Source organism: Epinephelus fuscoguttatus, linkage group LG2 (genome assembly GCF_011397635.1).
Source record: "Epinephelus fuscoguttatus linkage group LG2, E.fuscoguttatus.final_Chr_v1".
NCBI classification, from domain to species: domain Eukaryota; kingdom Metazoa; phylum Chordata; class Actinopteri; order Perciformes; family Serranidae; genus Epinephelus; species Epinephelus fuscoguttatus.
This window is the reverse complement of record NC_064753.1, coordinates 33,725,405-33,748,235: the sequence shown is the minus strand read 5'-3', so window position 1 is coordinate 33,748,235 and position 22,831 is coordinate 33,725,405. Positions and strand designations below refer to the sequence as shown.

Genomic DNA, 22,831 nt, shown 5'->3' with positions numbered 1-22,831 from the left:
TGCATAGCAGAGAAACATATTCATATGAAGTGTTTATTGGTTTATTTGGACACAGAGAGAAAGAGAGAGCATTTACACGGGCAGCAGTCGAGGATAGAGAATCTTAAGACTTCTTACAGCTGCTGTATGTCCATAGTTGTCATATACCCACTTTCATACTATGTCATACTATGGATTACAGAATGTTACCACATTATTATTGTGGTATAATAAAATATTAATGGAGGACCACATTTCTACATCTACTTCTTTCACAGTATAATACATAAAATGTTAAGCTTCAGAATGTGTATGGATGGGTAAAGGCTTCACAGTACAACCCAACTTTATCAAACTGACATTTAACCACATCATCAAAATAAAGTACTTGTATAAAAATGCAGACAATGCAATTTCTGAATATTGCACAAATGTCTTCATTAATGTCGTTACATGATTAAAAGCTGGGTATGAGCTTGCACAGGGAAGTAGCGCCTCGTTTCCACATAGCTCTGTGTACGTATGTGAGTTAACCCGAAGTCCTTTTATTCCAACGAGAACCTCCGTGACCTTTAATGTGTTTGTGAAACTCATATTTTTATTTATTTTTTGGTCTGGTATTAGCTTAAATTCAATAAAAATAATGTGCCACAAGAAGCAAGCATAGAAACAAATTAGCAAACAGATAAATGAATGTAAAACTGCTCTAATTAGGCAAGTTTGATGGCATGTTAAGCTAGCTAACATTGGTAGCATGATAGCTGTACAACATTTAGAGTGCACGCATAGTGGATAAAGATGATGCGCCTGACTGGCTGACCTCCTTGCTAATTTGTCGTCATGCATTATTGGTCCTGTTTTTGTCTTTGTACTGCTCAATGCACATATTCAGCACCACTGGACAGTGAAACTAACTTTTCCGCAATTTCTGCGGTGGCGTTTTTATCCATCCGTACAGAGATGCAGTTCCTTGCGTTGAACACTAGGGGCATACTCTGTATACTACACCCAAATACGGACACCAACCAAACTGTGGAAACGAGGCGTATAAACCCTTAACTACTTTGAGTGAGCACTATTCCCATAGGGTTTGTATAAGCAAAGTCCTGCAATGACAATCTAAAAATGTAGTGCTTAAATACAGACAGTGCAGACAGTGTTTTCAGTAAGCTAATCTACATTACTGATAAGCCACTCACATCTCATTGTTTTATGTATAAATGCAACCCATTTTAATATACATTGTTCAACAAAATAGCTACCTGGGTAATTAAAATGTTATAATGTACACTTATTATATGTTTTTTTTTTTAATTAGGATCCTGGAGTGTTACAGAATTATTTTTTTTCATGAGGTGTCTGTTTAGCACTTATAAAGAGCTTTTTTTCTGATTAACAGGCCAGAACACTGTCTATTATCAGCCTGAACAAACCATTTGTGCACTAAAATTGACTTAAAGCTAAAGTAAGTGACTGACTGATGAGGAAAGTCTAATATTAGGAGAAGCAAAGAGACCAAGGTCTTTTTCCAAGGAGATGGCGGACCAAAAAGCAGATGAAAGGCTAATGAATATTAAAGGGACGGTTCACTTCCAAATCAAAAACACAAATTTCTCCTCTTAACCTGTGGTGCTATTTATCATTATAGATTGTTTTGGTGTGAGTTGCCAAGTGTTGGAGATATCGGCTGTAGAGATAGCCTTTTCTTTGATATAATGGAACTAGATGGCACTCGGCTTGTGGCGAAAACTCAACAGCAATGTCTCTTTCCAAAAATCATGTCCCAGTTACTTGAGATAATCCATAGACCTTGTTTTGAGCAGTTTCATGTCGTAACTATTTTCTTTCCTTCACCCAAAATACCTTGCAGGAGGAGGCTTGCATCTTTTCATGGACGGGAGGCTCATGCTTGTGACAGTGCGAAATGTAAACATTAATTGCGTCCTCCTCAGCTGAGCTATAACACTAGCAAGCTCAGTGGTGCTAGGTGAGCTAGCAGTAGATGCACTCCTTGTTCTGCACGGTGATATGATTGGTGGGTGTAGTTTCAGAGAAGAAAGTTCCTCAATGAAACTGCTCATGAGGTCTGTTTTTTTGCACTTTGAGCACCACAAGCCAAGTGCCACCTAGTTCCATTATGTTTGAGAGAAGGCAGACATCTCTACAGCCAATGCCAACAGACTTTGGGTAAACTATTTGGGGCACTGTGGGTCAGAGGTCTTTCACATGCTGGTGGCTGGTCTTCCAGCGGCCAATAGCCATCTTCAGGGTGTGATTAGGGGTGAGCAGAGTCGTCAGTAAGGGGAGGTTGGTCATGGGGCTGGAGCGGTTCTTCGTGTTGATCCAGCTCTCGATGGCCTCTCTTTCATAGGAGTATCCATCTGTTAGGAGACGTCCACAGTCATGAGCTGACTCTTAACTTATATGTATGTTGTGTCATTATATGTAAATTGTGTAAAAGGAGAGGTGTGCAGGATTTAGTGGCCTCTCGTGGTGAGGACTGCAGATTGCAACCAGCTGAAACTTCTCTGTGCCAAATGTGAAGTCCCAGTTAGGATTCCTAAAGTGGTAATTGTTCAGGGAAGTTTTTATCAGTAGCCGAATTATTCCTAGAGGTCTCTTCCTCTCCAAAATAAACAGACCAGGTGATTTAAACCAGTAAAAACACTGAATAGAGCAGTTTCATGTCTGTCCCACTGGTCGCAGACAAGGTGCTAGGCCAGCAGCTCCTAATGTCTTTTTTCTCTGATAACTTAAGATCCAGACGCTCAGTGTTTTTACAAGTGATAGAATTATCCACAGAGGTCTCTTCCTCTCCAAAACAAACAGACCAGGTGATTTAAACTGGTAAAAACACTAAATAGAGCAGTTTTACACTAAAAATCAGTGTTTTTCTGGTGCTGTTTGGCTCGTTGCGGAGGGGATACTAGCGACTAATAGTAGAAAAAACACTTACTATACTATATTCCATTTATGCCAATATTCAACTATGTCCTACACACTTGATTTTTGATTGGTAAAAGGTCTGATCTTTGCTTACCAGCAGCAATGACCGGCTCCCTCATCAGCTCTCTGGTGATTGGACACAGGAACTCATCAGGAATGCCTATACACACTGAATCACTCTTCAGCTCCTCCACTTTCCTCAGGAGTTTACTGCGCAGGCCCACTGACTCTACACACACACACACACACACACACACGCACGCACCAACACAAGCAAGAGACTGAGGAAATGTGCCAGAAGAAAAAACGAGACTTTGTGTGCTCTCGTTAAAATAGAAACCACTGGTGCGACAAGAGGAACAAGCTGAACTGACCCAAACACTAACATATACGCTAATATCAAATTGAACGTTTCGAGCATTTGTTATTCATGCATTTAGCACTTTTCACTCTTGGATGGCAAATGTGAGCGTGGGTGAGAGAGAACATGGTGGGAGCAGATCATGTCTGCTGACTGTCTGTCCATTTCAAAGTTAAATACTAAGCAGGCACTCGAGCACATTTTAGTTTGGATCCTGTTGTTTCAGTAATACTGTGTTGCAGAACATGACTGCCCGAGAAATTCGAAGCATTTATTAAAATTTAGAAATGAATGATCTGATAAAATAAAGAGTTAAACTACAGCTGAACACAAAGCACTTTGTAGACACCCTGATAATCTTACTGGTACACCGTGTTTCATTTTGTTACGCTGCCTCCTTAGAAGCAAGGCACGCTTATTGATTTCACTCCCACCTTTGAAAAATATGCCTGTTTCTCTGTCTTTTCATCGCAGTGGATAAAATGTGTTTGCAACTCAATTCCGTTCTCCAAGTTAGTTCTGCTATGAAGGTGGGATTCGTGCGACGTTGCTAAAAACAGAACAATGTGAACACAAGCTGTCACAGCACTGGAGCTGTGTAAACCGAGGAGTGATTGACAGTCACTGTGGGATGGAAATGACGGCATGGCAATACAACAAACATTTGCTGACAACTACATGACGAAGACCGGCCTAGCGGGGAGACTGGAATCAACAACACTCCTTCTTTAGTCCTGTGGTTGAAAATCCTACATAAAAAAAGCTGGAAAAATACACCTGATGAAGTCTGATAAACAAAAAATTCCCCCTCTCAGACAGCCTTGGAAATAACCAAGACGGCCTTAATATATTAGGTGTAAATCCCGTTTATACCTTATGGGAAATACCGTTTTGGGGATTGGGTTATGTAACTGATGAAGTGCTCCAGATTAAAGTCAGACCGGCTGAAGCCCCAAAGCTGAGTACTTTTGCAGTTGCAGCCTAATATTATGTAATCTTGCTGACTAAAACCCCCATCAACATTCACTCATTCCTTCACCCTTACTTTAATTTAATGTGCCGCCTTTTATCCATGTAAATAGGTACAAAAATCCTAATCCACACACGTCCATGTTCATTCTCACAGGAGACTGGGTGTGTAATACCCATAAGACTGGATTTATATTCTTACATTTCGGACAAAAGCGAGCATTAACACTATAACGAGGCACTGAGGAAGTGGCACTGCACCCGCAGAGCAGTGTGTGACGCTTGTCCTCCTCACCTATGTGCAGCTCTGACGCCAGTGTTTCCTTGGTGAGACTGAGCAGCTCTGTCCCATCTATGTTGTTGGCCATGAATTTGTCCACCAATCCCTCGAGGCCTTCCTCCACCAGCCACGCTGACACATCCCCCTCTGACCAATCGCTGACCAGCAGCCTGGACCGGCCTGCTGAGGTTCTGCCTGTGAGGGTGAGTCAAAGCGAGACGCTCAGACCTTGTCGGCTGCAGCGCCTTTTGAAAAATGGGCAAATATTCTCCATGCAAGACTATCCTGTTATCCTGCTGACTAATTATTGATTAGGGGGCTGCGGCTGGCGTGGCTTGTGTAATGATATAAATAAATGTCTGAAGGTTTCATCGACGTTTTCATTGACACAAGATGAAACTAAAAGGTGAAAAGGACCTTGTACACTGCAGACAGAAACGCCAGACCAAACTTGGACATTTAGTTTTACTGATAGTTTTCACAGGCACTCCAGGGTAATATACTAAAGAGTCAGGCATATTTTCTGTCTTCCTACCTTCACTTGATGTCAAAGCAGACAGCTCTAGAACACAAAAAAAGGAATAAGTAACTGTAAACATGAGCAAAGCAAGGCAATCTTTCAGCAAACTTGAGACTGAAGAGCAACAAAGGAAAAAAGGCACTCTTGTGCACACAGCACCTGTGTCCTTCACCACAAGATGAGGTTGTTACATCTCAACACACGGATGAAATAAAAGCTACCAGCAGCTCCTCCACTGGGGCTGCTAAAGATTTAACTAGTGTGTATGGTTGGCATGTAAAAGCAGCTTCCTGTCAAGTGTCAAATTAAAACAATATTTAAAATAAAAAAAAAACTAACCAGGCAACGACTTCTCGCCTTTCCATCGGACACAATGTTCAGCAAAGGAGGCAGACACAAACACATATTACAAGGCAAAACAAATGAAATTAATCATCGAAATATAAATGCTAATCCATTGGAGTGATGTGTATGTGTGTGTGTGTGTGTGTGTGTGTGTGTGTGTTTCCTACCACGGTCACTGCATCCGTCCTCCAGCCTCCAGATGTTTACAGTCTTATCCATAGATCCAGTTGCAATTAGTGGTGAAGTTGGGGAGAAGGCGCATGCCGTCACATACCTGCAGCAGAAGCAGAAAATCACCTAAATGTCGGCTGTGGTAACAATGAAGATGAATGAACTTCCTCTGTATAACAGAAAAAATATGGCTGTCCCGAATACCAATTTCTAGGCTCGGGAGCTTTGAAATAATAAAAAAGGAAATATTCAAAACTTGAGGCGTTGGCGGGCTGAACATCACTCTGCACAAGTGCTCATAATAATGGTCTCTGAATCTGAGACAAAGTGCTGTAAAGCAGAAGTGTAGAAACAGCATACTAGCTTGGACAAATTTAATATTTGATTTTTATATTTACAAGATGCAGTGTTTCTGTTGCACAGGTGAGACAGTGATCGGTTCAACGTTGTCATTAAGTTAAGTTTAAGTTAAGTTTTTTCACTTTATTAATCCCCCTGAGGGGAAATTCAATGTTTTCACTCTTGCTTGTCAATTACACACAGGTCTGAAAGACACACACATGCACAAACAGGACCTACACATGCACAGCGTGTTAGCAGCGGCTGACATCCAACACCGAGCCACTAACAGTTCCAACAAACTCATAATGACACCAGAGCTGCAACTATTAGTCGACTAATGGATTAGTTGATCAAAAGATTTTGATAAAATATTGATAGTTTTAGTCATTTTTAAAGCAAAAATGTCAAACATTTGCTGGATGTAGCCTCTTAAATGTGAGACTTTGCTGCTTTTCCTTGTCATCTATAAAAGTAAACAGTCTGGGTTTTGGACTGTTGGTCGACACATTCATTGTAATTTGAAGGCGTCACTTTGCACTCTGGGAGACTGTGATGAGCATTTTTCTTTCTTTTTTTTTTTTTTTTTTTAAACTTTAAAGACTAAACCAGTGGTTCTCAAATGGTGTGCCGTCGTGCAAATCCAGGTGTGCCGTGGGATTTTGTGATAACCACACATTATCACTGAAATATTCAACTGCGCTTATACAGAAAGTTATGAATGAATTTTTAATTGACTGTATCAGTATTTTGTGCACACCCATTTCCTAATAAAGAGTCAAACTCTACCTTAATAAATTATCTAATTTGATTTAATTAAAAAAGAACTTCACAGGGAACCTATATGTCACCGTTCAAGTGAGGGAATTGTGTGTGTGACACATCATTACCATTATCTCACATTATTTCCTGTTTATTTTTTAAAACAGTTTCAAATTAATTCTTGAATCATTTTGTTAATAAATATTTCATGAGTAAGTAAGTTTCTCACGGTTGGCTGTCAATTGTTGCTTGATATTAGTAAATAAAAACAAACATTTATGTTGTAAGAGCGATAAAACACATTATAGAGGCTATGGTCCACAGATACAAATACAAGTGTGCCTTGAGATTTTGGCTTGTTCTTTGGTGTGCCTTGGAAACAAAAAGTTAAAAAACCACTTGACGAAATAATTAATTGATTAATCATTAAGTATAATTGGCAGATTAATTGATAGTGAAAATAGCCGTTAGTTACAGCCTGGCTCAACTCTGTCATTAAACCTGTAAATAACCCTTGGATGAGATCAGCCATATGATGGCCGTCATTGTATGTGTGTGGGCAGAATCTCATGATAAAAGAGAAAGAGAGCAGGGTGACGAGGGGCTAAATCAACACTCTGCGCAGCTCTGCAATGAAATAAGATTTTACCCATTTTTAAATATTAAAAATAGGTCAAAATAGAACTGACTGACTGCCAACTAAATCATTATGTGGTGGTCAATGCTGATATTGTGCCGGCCACCACAAATAAATCCATTTGTGTATTTTCTTTATAGTCATTTCTAAAAGAAATAAAAAAAGAAACAACAATGAATATCTGACTCACAAAACAGAAAACCAAATACCTACCCAACAAACGAATAGTCAAATATTCAGGTTAAGCCCTGGAAAAAAGGACTAGAAGGACTAAAAAAGAAACTTATCCAATGAAATGCATCAGTCAAAGGCAAAAACTCCTAATATATAAATTAAAAAGACACGGCAAGACGACTGAACTTGGAGAAAAATGTTTAAAAAAGGACATAAAACAAAAAAAATCTGTAAAAGTAAGTAGTAGGAACTAACTTTAAGGATAACAGTGATTGCACTACATCCTCGAGCAGGTCCATTTAAAGTGTTCACAAACTGAAGCCAAAAGTCTAAAATCTTAGTCCTGCTTCGCAGCAGCTGTAAGTGCTCTGCCTGAGCATCTGAGGCAGCAGCTTGGGCTTTACAGGGTTAAAAGAGGCTCAATACCAGACCTAAATATGTGGCAGTGATGCAAATGTTCTCCATCAGAGGGCCAATTCAGTGATGGCTTACCACGTCAAAGGCTGCACTAAAGATCTAAATAAGGATTAAAACGAAATTTTCAGTAGATTCAAGAAAGTCAAAGCAACGTTAATGAGGACAATCTCTCTGAAACCTAAGCTGGATTGCTGAGAAATGTTGATCCACAAAAGCTAGTTGGCTTCAATCAACATCTTTAAAAACCTCCAATAAGAATTCAGAGAAAGGCACACACCAACTCAACCTCAAGATAACACTCACACTGTTATGTTATCAGTTTGTCTCAAGTCAAATGAGTTTCCTGGAGGCATTCTGTCGAGTGTTGTGATTTATCCACTCTCTCTCAACTTGCCTCATCTACTTCCACTTCAGTTAGTGATTTTGCAAAATGACTTTCATTTGCCCCACTGAAAGGAAATGAGCTGCCTGCCTCTCAATCACAGGTGGCTGGATGGACTTAAATAGCTTGTAAGTGTGATCATTCAGCTGTGGCTCATGTGTAAGTGTATGTGTATGTGTATGTGTATGTGCAGGGAGGGGGGGGGGGAATTTGTGGTATCAAAACCTTGTAAAACTAGCATCCGTGTGACCTCTCATCATATTTGTCCATTTATTAAAAAACAAAAAAGGTCCAGAAATGCAAATTATACGACCGTTAGCTGTTTTTGTTTTCCAGTTTTAGTATTGCAAATCATTGTGCAGTGGATTTTCCCCAGAAATATGTTTATTGAAGACAGACTGAGCTGCTGTATGTTTGTAAACAGAGGAGTTTCCGCCAGTTGCCAGAGAAACTGTGTGAAAGACCTCTTTTAAGAATTCAGCACAAACAACATCAAGTGTGTAAATGGTGCATTGTAAGTGTTTTTTAGTGTTTTATCACAAAAACACATTTATAATTCTGATAAATCTACGTTTTAAAGATATACTATGCAGGATTTTCCTAAAAAAAAAAGATGTAAAGACTCATAAAGTAGTAATCCCAATTAATCATCACTTACAACCCACTAGAAGTGTGGGGCAGTGTATTTTTCTGTAGAGACTGCCCTCTGACTGTATTTTCTTATTTCCAGTGTTCGGGAGATTTATGGGTGTGTAACTCCATGGCCCTCAGGTGAGGTCAGGGCTTTATAAAACGGTAGTGACCAGGTGCCAGAACATAAGCAGCAGGCATCAAAGGGACACAGCACAGAAAGAAAACACCAATATAGTAAGGCAAAACGCCAGCCCATAGACTTTAAGAAATAATGCACATCACTAGTGTGACAACTGTTGGTTTATGGGCTGCCATTTCAAAGCCTTGAGTTTGGCATTTAGGCCATCACCATCTTGTTTTTTTGGAGCCAGAAGTGACCATATTTGGATGAGAGGGTTAAATATGCATTACTTTGGGCTTTAATAAAATGTAAACAGGTGAATTATAAAATATTCACACCCCGTACAATTGTCATTAAGCGGAAAATTAGCAATAGATACCAAAACGGTTTCTCGTACCAGGCAGTAAATATGTGTATTTCTGCTGTAACGTTGAGCATTTTAAAGTGGGGGTCTATGGGAATTTACTGTTTTGGAGCCAGCCTCAAGTGGCCATTCAATGAACTGCAGTTTTTGGCACTTGTGCATTAGCCTCGGAGGTTGACGCTTGTGCTAAACAAGGGTGAATCTGGGATGAGCTTTTACTTTCACTGGAAAACATGTTTCCAACCAGTGACCGTCAGTCCTGCATGGTATACCTTTAAATATTCAACAATTTCCATTGTGACAGATTTTATTTAAATGTAACTCAATATTGGAATTTTGATAAGATACAAATATGTGAAAGAACATTAAAATATTAAATTATTTTAAAGTAAATTTAATAACCAACTGCGAGATAATCTGTCTGGCAACATGAGAGAGGAATAAACATATTTACTTTGGGACTTTGACAAATTCATGCTTATATCCAAAGAGAAAATCCAGCAAACAAAATGTAACCACATAAAAAAGTGAGTATTTACCTCTCATGCTGGTTCAGTGTGTAAAGCAGAACTGCATTTTTCTGCAAAAAGACAAATATATATAAATATCTCCAATCAAGATGCAAACATTATATTATAAATGGACCAGTACATAATGTGGTAAAACCTCTTACTAGTACGAGATACAGTGAGAAGGAGAAGTACTTACAGCGTCATAGACTGTGACAGTTTTGTCCACAGAGCTGAGGGAAGCAGAAAAGTAAATTGTAGCTATGTGAGCAATATTTTAAGTAATCAACTCTCTGGTACAGCATGTTCAGATCCATGTTGACTCCATGAGGAATAAAGCAATCCATGTCTCCCTCCAGTGGTTAAACTGAGGTACTGCACTCTTATAGCTGCAGCCAGTGGTGGACTACTTAACTAAGTCATAGCAAGTAATCTGTATTTTATGCCAATTTCTTAATTCTAAATAGGTCAAAACATGGGTACTGATCTATTTAGGATCAAGAGATGATGTAAAATATAGATTTAGCATATGGCTTGCAATTTCTTGGGAATTTTTGGGAGGGAAGCAGGATGCTTAGAAATCTTTTAAATGCGTCTGTTAATGGAGTGCAGGTGGTTTTGCATACTGGTATAGTCAGAAAACACTGGCTAACATCAATCTTACAACTTCACATTAACTTTGGAAAAAGGTTTTCAGAAATGCATAGAGTACATACAATCTGTATTTAGAGGTTAAAACAGTCACCAATACGCTTCCTTAACCTTCATAATCATCTTACCCAGACACAAGCAGCTGCCCATCTGAGGAGTACGCACAGGAAAGGACCGGAGCCGACTGGCCGGTCAGTGTGTGCAGGAGCTGCATCTTATAGCCTACAAGAGAGAGAAACAACTGTAGTTACACACACACATGAGTCAAATATTCCCCCTGACAAATATTCTGTCAAACTGATCAGACAGCCGTATTACAGGAATTACCTTTTTTATGAAGAGTGGATTGTGCTGCAAGGCATGAATGTTAGTGTTAGCTTGATAAAATAAAACTATCAACAAATACAAGCACTTAACAGCATGAAAAACACAGAAAGACTTAGACTGGCAGCTGCTCTGAATTTCTTTGAAATGAAATGTACTTTTCTTTGGCAGCCGCAGTGATTGGTCTTGATAAACTGATGTTGATATATTACAACCAAATGAAGGGTTGTGCATCTGAGGGCTGTAATCAGACTGACGTTTGTTGATACAGAAACTGCACACATCAATATTCAGCCTCAGACTCTCGTTTCTAGACAACGACTGAATGTGCAGAGCTGTGCCTTGAATTGTCTGCTGATAATAAAACCTCACAAACGACAACATGATGGTCAAATTCTGCCTTGTATGGCGGCACTTTACTAACTATACAAAAAGTTTGTGACACAGGGACAATGTGTGTGGATAACCCCGGTTTACAATCTTAGCTGATAACCACAGGAGGCTGTAACTATAATGGAGAGGATCACATGAGCTACAGAGAGAGTGATCTTCCTGTATGCTAAGACAGGTAAAAATGTCGCTGTGACTCAAGGTTGTTATAGTTAACTATAACTTAACTAAAAACTAAAACTAGGTGTGAGAAAACATTTTAGTTAACTGAAATAAAAATAAAAACTAGACTTAAGAAAAAAATGAAAACTAACTGAACTTACAAAACTAACAAAAAATAAATAAATTCAGGGAATGTCTTTAGTCTTAGTCTTTCTTATTTTGTATACCTATTCTGAACTTCTTCTGAATATTTTGCCACTGACAAAAACTTCCCATATTATAATAAAAAAAACTTAAACTAATACTGAGAACAATAAAAACTTATTAAAACTAAACATTTCAAAACCATAAAAACTAAACTGAAACAAGAAATCCAAAACTAACTTAAACTAAACTGATTTGGAAATAAAAATGAAAAACAAAACAAAAACAAATAATAATAAAAAAAAAAAGTATAATAATTCTCTTCTACCTCCAGAGTTGAACTTGTTAATGACCCAGATCTTCAGGAGACTGTCTTGCCCACAGGATGCCAGATGAAACTGCACGACTTGACCACCTAATAATAATTATCAGAGATAATGTGATATCAGTGTATATGTTGACAGATAGAAAAGACATTGCAGCACGTAAATTTTATAGGCTGCAGTTTCATGTACAGTTGAACCTTGTTTTTCTGAATAATAGTTTAATAGTTGTGCTTTAAATTATAGTTATTCATATTCATTTAATTTCCAGTAAATTACTGGCAAAAATTAAGTGTTTAAGGACAATTCACCCAAATCAAAACTATTCCTTTATCTGTAGTGCTAATTACTAATATACCAACTTAGAATGTTTTGGTGTGAGTAAATGAGTGCTGGAGATATCGGCTGTAGAGGTGTCTGCCTTCTCTCCAGAGTAATGGAACTAGATGGTTCTCGGCCTGTCGTGTTCAAAGTGCCCAAAAAGTACATTTAAAAAACTCAGCAGCAATGTGTCTTTCCAGAAACCATGACCCGGTTAATCAAGATAATCTACAGACCTTGTTACAGCTGAGGTAGAGGTCATTAATATTTACTTTTTTTTAAAAAAAACATATATACATAATTGTTTTTCTTTTATTGAGTGAGCATGATTCTGAAAACAATACAGTTCACATTTCACATGTAACATAATCATCGTTTCTTCTTCTTCTTACAAAAAAAAATCTAATTTCATGATTTACTCCTGTTTGTTACTCATCCACAAATACAATGCAGTAATACACAGTTGTCATCACATGAGATGTTTAATCCTCACCCACACAAGCTCATACATACTTATTGCATACTTGCACACATACAGACACCCACTCAGATGTCATTAATGTTTACATCTCGCTCTGTCACGATCACAAGCCGTTCGTGAGTAGATGCACGCCCCCTCCTGTGCAGTGATACGGTTTGTGGGTGTAGTTCAATAAAAAGAAAATAGTTCCGACATGAAACAGCTCACAACAAGGTCTGTGGATTATCTTGAGTTTTCTATCTACTATCTTGATTTTTTTTGGTGCTTTGAACACCACATGCTGAGTGCCATCTAGTTCAGTTATATTTGAGAGAAGGCAGACATCTCTACGGCCAATATCTCCAACACTCCAACTCTCACCAAAACAATCTAGACTGATAATTAGCACCACAGGTAAGAGGAGAAATATGTATTTTTGATTTGGGGGTGAACTGTCCTATATTTACTGACCAACATATAATTCAGGTTTTAATCCGTCCGAAACACTTGACTAAGTCATGCGTCACAGAGCGACCGATAAACACACAGCAATGGTTCTCACCACTGAGGATGCTGGGAGCGAAGGTGCAGCAGGTGACACCCAAGTCGTGGGCGTTTTTCTCTGCATGGAGCTGGTTCATGTTCAGGTCCCACAGACGCAGGTCTCCGTAGGTGGAGCCGGTCATGAACACCTGACTGCAGGGGCTGAAGGAGCAGGCTACCATTGTCGTGTCATTCACTCCTCCGGTCCTTCACAAACACAACAAACAGCAGCTGCATCAGCAGACGCAGCTTTTATAGCCATTGTTCCAGTATAACAACATATGAAACGGAACACTGTCGGGACAGTGCAAATAATATGGCATGTAACAGCAAACAGTGGTGTGATGAGACATGTTTGCACTGAGGTTTCAGCTCATTTTGCAGGCTATGAGAGCCTTGTGCTATACACCTGTAAAAACAGTGGGCCTGCAATTCATAAATTATCTTCATTATCTTAATCTGCTGAGTACTGATTAGTTTTTTAATTAATCAATCATTTAGTCTATAAAATGTCAAAACATAATGAACTACAAAAATCTGAAACCAAATCACCCTTGTAATTAATCATCAAAATGTTTGCCAATTAATTTCCTGTTGATCGACTAATTGCTTCAGCTCTATAAAAATGCAAGCTATGAAATGTACCTGAGCAACTTTTTGGAGGGAAAATCCCACAGAGCCAAAGTGCCATCTGATGCACCAGAAACCAGGTGGGCAGAGTCAGGAGACAGCGCACAGATCCTCACAGGACTACGACCTGGATGCTGCAGGACGGCCTCAATCTCGCCCGTGACCATGGACCAGACCATCGTGGTTGCATCAGTTGAACACGAGGCAAGAAACTGTCCGCAGGTGCTGAAGCAGCAGCAGTGGACGCCGTATCCATGTCCTGACAGCGGGGAGAAGGGCAGCTCAGAGAAGTCACGGGTGCTGTATATCCTGAGAGTTTTGTCTCCGGAGCATGTGGCAAGCAGCATGCCAGAGAAGGCACACCAGTTGACATCGTCTCGATGGGCTTGTAAAGTGCAAATCAGAGACGTCATTTGGAGAGACGGTCCTGAAGTTCACACAGAGGGGACAAGAGAAACATTATATGTGGGGAAACAGGTTCATTTAAATCTAAATATCTGGGTGTCATATTCACTGAGCCTTGATATAGTAACATATTTCATCATAAATCCCAATTTCATGAGTCCTGAATTTGAAAAACACATAAGAATAGATTAAATTAAAGACTCATTATGTGTTCCATCCTGATGACTTAACATTGTTTCCCTTTACCGGACTGCTTCAATCTTTTGTGCCATGTCCTTCAGGTCAAGTCACTCTTTCAGGTCTCAACACTGACCATTAACCATAAACAGCATTAGAACTGAAATGATTAGTAGGTTAATCAGTTTGTTGATTGACAGAAAAAAAACTGACAGACTGAATGAATGGTTTAATTCATTTATCAAGCAAAAATGAAAAACGTGTGTATGTTCTGGCTTCTAAAATATGAGCATCTGCTGCTTTTCTCTGTTTTATATTGCTGTAAATTGAAAATGTTTGGTTTTAGACAAAACATGATGTCAACTTGCTTTCAGAAATTGTGAGGTGTGTTTTTCTTTGCTATTTTATGACAATAAGTGATAAATTATTTGATTGTTTTAAAAAAGGAAATAATTGTTAGCTACAGCAATAAACAGCATTTGGACATTTTCTTTTCACAAAACTGTGCAGATAGTGCTTTACATAGCTGAGACCACATCACTATAAAGACACGTCTAATAACTGAACATTTAAGACAAGTGGCAAAGTTTTGTCTGTCACTGACTGTTTTTATTGATTTTTCTATTTGAATTGGGATTTAGAGGATTTTACTTTTATTCCCCAAGTCCAGTCTTCAGGGAGTCAAATCTCACAAAGGTTTTCTGGCCTATTTTTCAGGTTTGACTGGAGTGAAAGTTCAGAGTTTAAAGCTCCCAACATTAGCGACCATTAGTTATTTGACTTAAGCCCAACATTTCAATAAAAAGAAAAAAAAAAAAAAAGTTATTTGACTTAAGGTATATTATAGTAAGTTAGCAGTGGTGTACAACGTATTAAATTATTTTATTTAGGAGAAAGTAGCAGTACTGTAGTGTAATACTTTGTCTGTTTGTACAATTTATTGTCATCAGAATATTCTATAAGTACCAAAAGTAAAAGTACTCACTATGCAGACTGGCCCATTTTAGAAAATGAATATTACAATATTGGCTTTTATTTATTTTTTTATTTTTTAAAGGCTGCAGCTGGTAAAGGTGGGGCTCATAATTCCCCCCTCACCTTGTCTTATTTTAAGCTATAATAATACACAATATTTATTTTAGTTGTTGACTTTATTTAGAACTATCAATCTGAATCTGCAAACTAACTATTAGCTATGACAGATAAAAGTAGTGGAGTAAAAAGAGCAATATTTCCTTCTGAGATATAGTGAAGTAAATAAAGTATTGGAAAATGGTAAGTAACCTTAAAGGTGTATTTAAATACAGTACCTGAGTAAATGTACTTAGTTAATAGTGTTTACTTCTACCATTGCCAGAGTTTGTGTCGAGCAGCACCTAGTTTACAATGTCTCATTCAAATTCAACAGCAGACCAGAAAAAAGAACATACTAGTTCTCTTTGCTTTTTTTAAAAAAATCTGGAGAAAAATAAACACATGCTGGGCTGTCACACCTTTCACTAGCAGACAAAGAAAACCCAGCAGACAAACACCAGTAAAGCCACAGGGACTGTGTGGCTGTGGAGACTGTAGCTAATGCTAAAGCTAACAGTGCAGCACAGCAGCAACTTTCTACGTCATGTTTTAAAGTCAAATATTTTTCAGCAGCGGGAAACAAAGTGTGACAACAAACAGCCTGACAAGAAAACTCAGACGGTAAATCAAATAAAATATATTTGTAATGTTAGCTAAGTCTCCTCACAGCAGCATACTGTACCTTTCTCGTCCGCCGTGTTGTCTGTTCTGCCGAATGTTGTTTACTTCCGCATCGATCAGCTGTCCGTGACGTAAGCGCGTTGCGTCACCTGTTATTTAATTGGTGTCTGGTGACTTGCAGAGCTCTGAGGACTAGTAATGAAGTGGTGAAAGCAAGTGAGTTCATTATTTAAGTGATGCACTTAGGTACAGTTTTGAGGTACTTGTAGTTAACTTGAGTAACTGACATTTTCTGCTAGTTTATACTTTTATTTCAGCGCTATTCAGAGAAAAATATTGTACTTTTTACTCTACTGCATGTAGCTGTACATTGGCATGCAAAGGTCAAAATTTCTTTTACTGTAAACGGTTAAGTGAGTAGAGGATAAACTAATCTTCAACAGGCATGAAATAAAAGCTGACACATGATTTTCAGTTCGTTTCAGCAAGGTTAGTGTATTAATTTTTGTTTTGTACAATTTTAGAGTGAAACAAAAAACAAAAAGAACACCACGCAAATGTTCGGACACCCCAAAGAGCACTCAGATAACTTCTACCAGGGTCTCAGACCTTAATTAGCTTGTTAGGGCTACAGCTTGTTCACAATCATTGTTAGGAAAGGCCAGGTGATGCAAATCTTTATAAATACTCTGCGTCCTGAAACCTTGTCTCAACAATCAGCAGCCATTGGCTCCTCTGAGCAGCTGCCTAGCACTCTGAAAACTAAAATAACTGATGCCCGCAAAGCAGGAGAAGGCTATAAAAGGATAGCAAAGTGTTTTAAGGTAGCTGTTTCCTCAGTTCACAATGTTATTAAGAAATGGCAGTTAACAGGAACTGTAGAGGTCCAGCTGAGATCTGGGCGACCAAGAAAACTTTCTCAGATGGGTGCTCGTAGGATTTTTAGAAAGGAAACAGTGACTCAGGTAACCACTAGTTACAACCAAGGTATGCAGAAGACCATCAGACCATGGGTGCCACTCCTGTCAGCTAACAACAGGAAACTGAGGCTACAGTTTACACAGACTCACCAAAACTGGACAATGGAAGATTGGAAAAACGTTGCCTGGTCTGATGAGTCTCGATTTCTGCTGCAACATTCAGATGGCAGGGTCAGAATTTGGTGTAAACAACATGAAAGCATGGATCCATCCTGCCTTGTATCAGCAGTTCAAGCTGGTGCTGGTGTGATGGTGTGGGCGATATTTTCTTGGCACACTTTGGACCCCTTAGTACCAACTGAGCATGGTTTAAACACCACAGCCTACCTGAGTATTGTTGCTGACTGTGTATCTATCTTTATTTGTGTATGTGTAACCTATAGTGTATGTTTTTTATATTTTTTTAGTTTTAGGATCTTGAAAAGGTTTTGATGTTTGTGTTTTTGGCTCCAGTCTGTTTAATCATTAGGTATAAACTTAATACAAACTGTCATCTGTTGCAACAGACTACACCTTGAAACTGAATCAGATTGTGGTCATAAATGCACACATGACTTCTAATTTGTGAGAAATAAAAGTGATTAATCCACACATCTACCACAACACATTTTACCAAAAGCAATCTGCAGCATTTAATTGAAATAAAACAAGTTGAAGTCATGTACATTGAAAAACATCCTTTTAATAGGTCCGTGCCACACACTAGTGAAAAATAAAGCTCCTACAAAAGAATGATACTTTTATTCCACAATATCTTAAATAAAGTAACTTCAAGTACTCTTGACTTGGGTACAAAAAAATCTAGCTGCCTCCATCAGGCCACAACACACAGCAAGGTTCAACACAGTGGTTACAAATGGCCTTAGGTCCTCTGTATTGTGGCAGATTACGAGGAAATGCATCATGGAAGCATAACTGAATGCTTGTTGTTCCTTTTTTTCTCTCCTGCTATGGTGAGGAATGATTTCTGTATCACTGTCCAACTTTGGAGGCCTTGTTGGATTGAAATCATATTAAAAAATAACGTTGTCATAAGAATGAAAACTAAAAACAATAACATCCCCTACATGCCCCTGTTGGAAGGGTAGGCACTACCAAGATTAAGGATACCACAGTGTTTGCAGAGGATATGTATATACTGTACAAACAATATTTATGATAATGTTTTCATCACGTTCACTAAAATAGAATGCTACAATCATTCTAAGGCATAAACAATATCTTAATATTCTTAAACAATTTTTACACATCGTTCCAAACAAGACATAATATTGACATTAATAAACAGTATATACACATGAATCACCATTGTCTGACTGTTCCTCTGCTGTTCCTGTAAATAAATGCAGTTTTACAGTTTGGACAAATGAATACAGTCCTCTGATGCCCCAAAGCACTGAACAGTGTAAACAGTTTTTTTTTTTCTTGGCTTTGTTTGATATTTGGGAGAAAAATTATAACACAAAGACACATTCCTTTTTTTTTAAATTCAAAGCAGTTCAGCTGATTCTTCCTTTTCATAGAAAATGAAGTGGACCTTGATTCATAAATAATTATTACAAAATTAAATACATTCACTATAATACGATTAAATAACAAAAGACTATTTACAAGTAGTGGAAAGTATTCTAGCGCAGACACATCAGTGACAGTTGAGGATTAATTCAGTGCAGTGTTCTGAGACAGGGAATGGTATTGCACTACGACACCCCATTTCTCTGGGACTCTTTGGGGCTTTTATCCCTGTTGTAATAAAATCCAGCGCACCTCATGTAACGACTTATTTTTTTCTCAAGGTGACATCTCGTCTTAAGCACAACGTGGGCTCCGTATTAAGGATTTGACTTCTTCTTCTTCCATCCAGCAAAGCCACATTCTCATCAGAAAATAAAAACAAAAGTAAAACCTGGTGCTCCGATATGAAACGTTGAATGGGTTTATGGGGAGAATCTGAACACACGTTTAGTTTGTTTGTTTCAGAAGCTCAGTCCAGCGCTTCTCAAAGAACTTCCTCATGTTATGACCAGCTCGACCAATGTCTGAATTGTCTTCATTGAATTTTTCGCAGTTATCAAAGACCAAGTTGACATCAATGATGAAAGTCTCCAGGTTTTGATACCTGAAATTAAAACAAAACAAAGTCTTACATTCAGAAAGCACAGCTTACATCACACACTGAGGTGTAACTAAAACTTATTTTCTGAAAAACGCTCCTCTGACTTTAAATTCTGTGCAAACACCCCGAGGACTTTCCAGTAGAAAAAAAGAACAAACAGAAGTGATGGGAACTTACTGGCTGCTCACAAGCTTCTCACGTATGGTGGAGAAGTCCATCGGTTTCTTGATGACCTTCTTGTAACCAGGGACCGATTTCAGGTTGACGGGTGTGAGAAAAGGCCATGCATCCTGATGCCGCTCCAACTCAGCAAGGAGTATCCTGTTGAACACACAGACACACACAAATATACACACCATATGGTTAGACACAGGAAAAGCTGTGGGTATCACACTGAGAAACTGTCTGTCACTGAGAAGTTTATGATTTCTTCTTAATTTAAAGTGGCTATAATCAATATTTTTATATTAACAATGGATCAAATGCATGTCGTTCATAGAAACAAACCCACAGATTTGGTTTTATGTCCTCAAACTTTATTGTTGTACATCATCTGCTCAACACCAAACAACAGCCAGACAGTTAGTGACTAGCTAGTGAACATTGTGGAGAATTTTGCAGCCCCCTTGATACAACTGCTGGTCCCCCACTGGCCCCCAGATGGCAAAAATAACTGAAAGCCTGATATCACTGTCTTTAAGAGGCTGTGGCATGCTCATTTTTTAAGGTACTACCTTGATAAACTGGTTAACCAAAGGCATCCAGTTGTACCAACCATGCTGGCATAGGTTGTAGGGAAGGGGGCTAAATAGTGCTCCAAATTTAGGCTACATTTTGGCAAGGGAACATCTGGCATGGCCATTTTTAAAGGCCTCCCTTGAACTCTCAGCTCAAGATATCCGAATGAAAATGGGTTCTGTGGGTAACCATGAGTCTCCCCTAAACTTGAGAGGAAATGTTTCCAGTAAATGTTTTGTTCCTTACAATTAATGTATAATTAATTTACTGTAGAAAAATGAATCATCTAACATATATCACATTAAAACAGGATTATTGTGGAACTCAAAATGTTAAGTGTATCAGTGTCAGTCTAGCAAATCAGATAATTATTAAAATTAACTCTTAAATATGAAGCCCAAGTATATCAGTATGCAATTCCTTAACTCTCTATTTTGACACTATTTTTACCTAGCCTATATACAAAGACAGCATGAATGAATTCCCAAAATTTATTTATGGCTTTTAGTTTTAGTATGCCACCCCAAACATTCTAATTGGCCTCATCTAGCCACCCCATGATAAATTGAGTTTAAGAGCCAGATGCTTCCCTCAGGAGCTGGTAGAGACAAAAAACAGAGCTAAAGGCAAGTAAATGTTCAATTTATATTTATCGAGAGGACAGAAACACAACTTTTAATGGATGATAATATTGCTCTGTGTCTACTTGATGTGTAAATAGATCAATATATCGACTTAATGGGTGATAATAATGTCAGTGCTGTGTTTGCAGCTAGTTTCTGAGTAAAGAAAAATAGTTAAGGGCAGTTTTATTTGATGTAAGGGCTTTAATAATGTCTGTTTTATAAGCTAATACCAACAAACACAAGCTGAAAATGAGCCAGGCTCATAGCTGACTTTGTGCATGAACTTTTAATCTTAGAAGAAAAGGCAAGGTTTGTCACAAGAAGACCTCAAATTTCAGGGTTAAACCACAAAAGAATCTTCACTAATAAAGATAAAACACAACAGCTCCCTGCAACCTGTTGATATAGTCCTACGGTACAGATGACAGCTACTGTACAATTGTTCAACTGTACAACCTCCCAGAAGAGGGAGATAAATAAATGAAGGATTCAACAGAGAGACAAGTATGAACAAATCAGGGGCACATACCTGCATAATCCCAGGTCCCTGTTGTTGTCTCTAGCTGTCTTGGCTCGCTTCACACACGCAGGGCTCTCCTGATTGGCTGCTGGCGGAGCAGGTGAGCTCTCCTCTGTTTTCCTCTTCCTGCTGGTGTCTTTAGCTCCTTTCTTGGGCGTGCTGCTGGCGCTGGCTGGGTCGTCCTCGGATAGTTCCCCGTTACCTGCCTGCTTCCCGTTCTTCTTCCCCTCTCCACCTTTCTTACTGCTTGCTCCGCTGGATGCTACTGGTTTGCTTGGAGGTTTTTTGTTTTTGGGGGATGGACCACTTGCCTGCACAAAAGTAAACAATGTAATCTTTAAAGTCTGGTGCAATTAAAACTAATACACTAAGACACTCATATAGTGTCCACTTAGAACCATTTATCTACATTTATTTAGCCTTTTCTAAACTATTAGTTTGTTTTGTCACACCACCAACAAAGCATGTACATCTTAAAGCAAGTTAGATTTAAAGGGACATTGTGTAACATTTTCAGTTGTTTATCGGCAAAAATTGATGTCTGCATTCATAAATATGTCATCACTGGTGTACTATTACCTCCACCAATAATCTGACTTATTCTCGTAAAAGGAGAATTTCGGATTTGTTTGTACATTGTGCGGGTAAGTCGTCTGTGGGGTTCCATTACGTTTCGCCATCTTGAGAATACACCCGCCAGCAAGGGACATACAGCACCGCCTTCGGCGTTTTCGTTGAGAGCCAGGCCAGCACTACGTGACTGAGGAGCCAAAGGAGAGGAGCAAGAGGTGCTTCGCTACTACCCTGGCAAATTTGAAACAAAGTCCCACTCTTTGAGCATAATGCAGGATCATGCATATGCAGCATCATGGGAGACGGAATCCTTGTCGCCAAGAAAGCGCAAAAGGGAATAGAAAAGGCAGCGTGACTGGCGAATTAAAAAAACGAAGGCCCACATCAGGGTAGCCTTTCCCAGGTAGAGAGAGAGCTGCTGAGGGAGAATGGCAATGCAATCACAGGCCAGCGCCACTGTTGGCTGTTAGCTGCTGTTAGCCGCTGTTAGCTGCTGTTAGCGCTGGCCTGTGATTGTATTACCTTTCTCCTTCAGCAGCTCTCTCCACCTGAGAAAGGCAACCCCACTGCTGACCCTTGTTTTTTTAATTCGCCGGTCACGCTGTCTTTTTGATTCCCTTTTGCACTTTCTTGGCGACGAGGATTCCGTCTCCCGTGATGCTGCATATGCATGATCCTGCATTATGCTCAAAGAGTGGGACTTTGTTATGAGGCAGTAGTGCCGCTGGCCACTAACAGCTGTTAGCGGCGCAGTAATGCGAGGAGAGGGATGAGGTGTGTGAGGTTGAGCCACTTGTCAGTTGTCAAAGGACAAGACGTGATTGGTTTGTTTCAATTTACATCCGCCCCAACAGTCCTACGTTGTAAACACAGCCAGCATGGTGAGGAGGGGGTTTGTCAACTCGCGTCGCATGTGTCTGTGTAGGAGCCTGAATGAATACTCCATGTAGTATCGGATGACATGGTTTCATCAGTGTTATCATAGCTTTTTGGTACACAGCGGCTACAGTTGTTGCAATACGTGTTTGAAACAGTGAGGCGCTAGAGTGCGCCATCTGTTTAAATGCAATATATGATTTCAACGTTAGATGGGAGAAATTCCTACACACTGTGGCTTTAAGATTTTTTAAGACTTTTTTAAATG

At 39.0% G+C, this 22,831-nt stretch overlaps 2 protein-coding genes across 17 annotated transcripts in view; both read right to left on the bottom strand.

The window, feature by feature from the left end:
* Positions 1-27: 27 nt before the first annotated feature.
* Positions 28-16,254, bottom strand: wdsub1 (WD repeat, sterile alpha motif and U-box domain containing 1). Of its 5 annotated transcripts, XM_049594688.1 has the most exons (14): positions 16,196-16,254; positions 13,873-14,284; positions 13,247-13,434; positions 11,909-11,995; positions 10,888-10,911; positions 10,689-10,782; positions 10,109-10,142; positions 9,940-9,980; positions 5,568-5,674; positions 5,395-5,412; positions 5,071-5,097; positions 4,551-4,730; positions 3,020-3,154; positions 28-2,360 (listed from the first exon to the last, which is right to left on the bottom strand). In XM_049594688.1, the coding sequence occupies exons 2-14, from the start codon at positions 14,268-14,270 to the stop codon at positions 2,191-2,193; spliced, it is 1,503 nt and encodes a 500-aa protein (XP_049450645.1). In that variant the 5' UTR covers positions 14,271-14,284; positions 16,196-16,254; the 3' UTR covers positions 28-2,190. The 5 variants fall into 5 exon arrangements, with proteins under 5 accessions (XP_049450645.1, XP_049450652.1, XP_049450662.1 ...); XM_049594695.1 differs by lacking the exon at positions 5,395-5,412; XM_049594705.1 differs by lacking the exon at positions 5,395-5,412 and having other exon boundaries at positions 5,571-5,674.
* Positions 16,255-17,776: 1,522 nt separating this feature from the next.
* baz2ba (bromodomain adjacent to zinc finger domain, 2Ba) overlaps positions 17,777-22,831 on the bottom strand; it is an 82,054-nt gene continuing 76,999 nt past the window's right edge. For all 12 annotated transcript variants that reach the window (XM_049593589.1, XM_049593560.1, XM_049593616.1 and 9 more), the window contains 3 exons: positions 21,124-21,425; positions 19,408-19,551; positions 17,777-19,233 (listed from right to left, as the gene is read on the bottom strand). In XM_049593589.1, the coding sequence (XP_049449546.1) occupies positions 19,077-19,233; positions 19,408-19,551; positions 21,124-21,425 (603 nt within the window). In that variant the 3' untranslated portion in view covers positions 17,777-19,076. The remainder of the gene's footprint in view (positions 19,234-19,407; positions 19,552-21,123; positions 21,426-22,831) is intronic.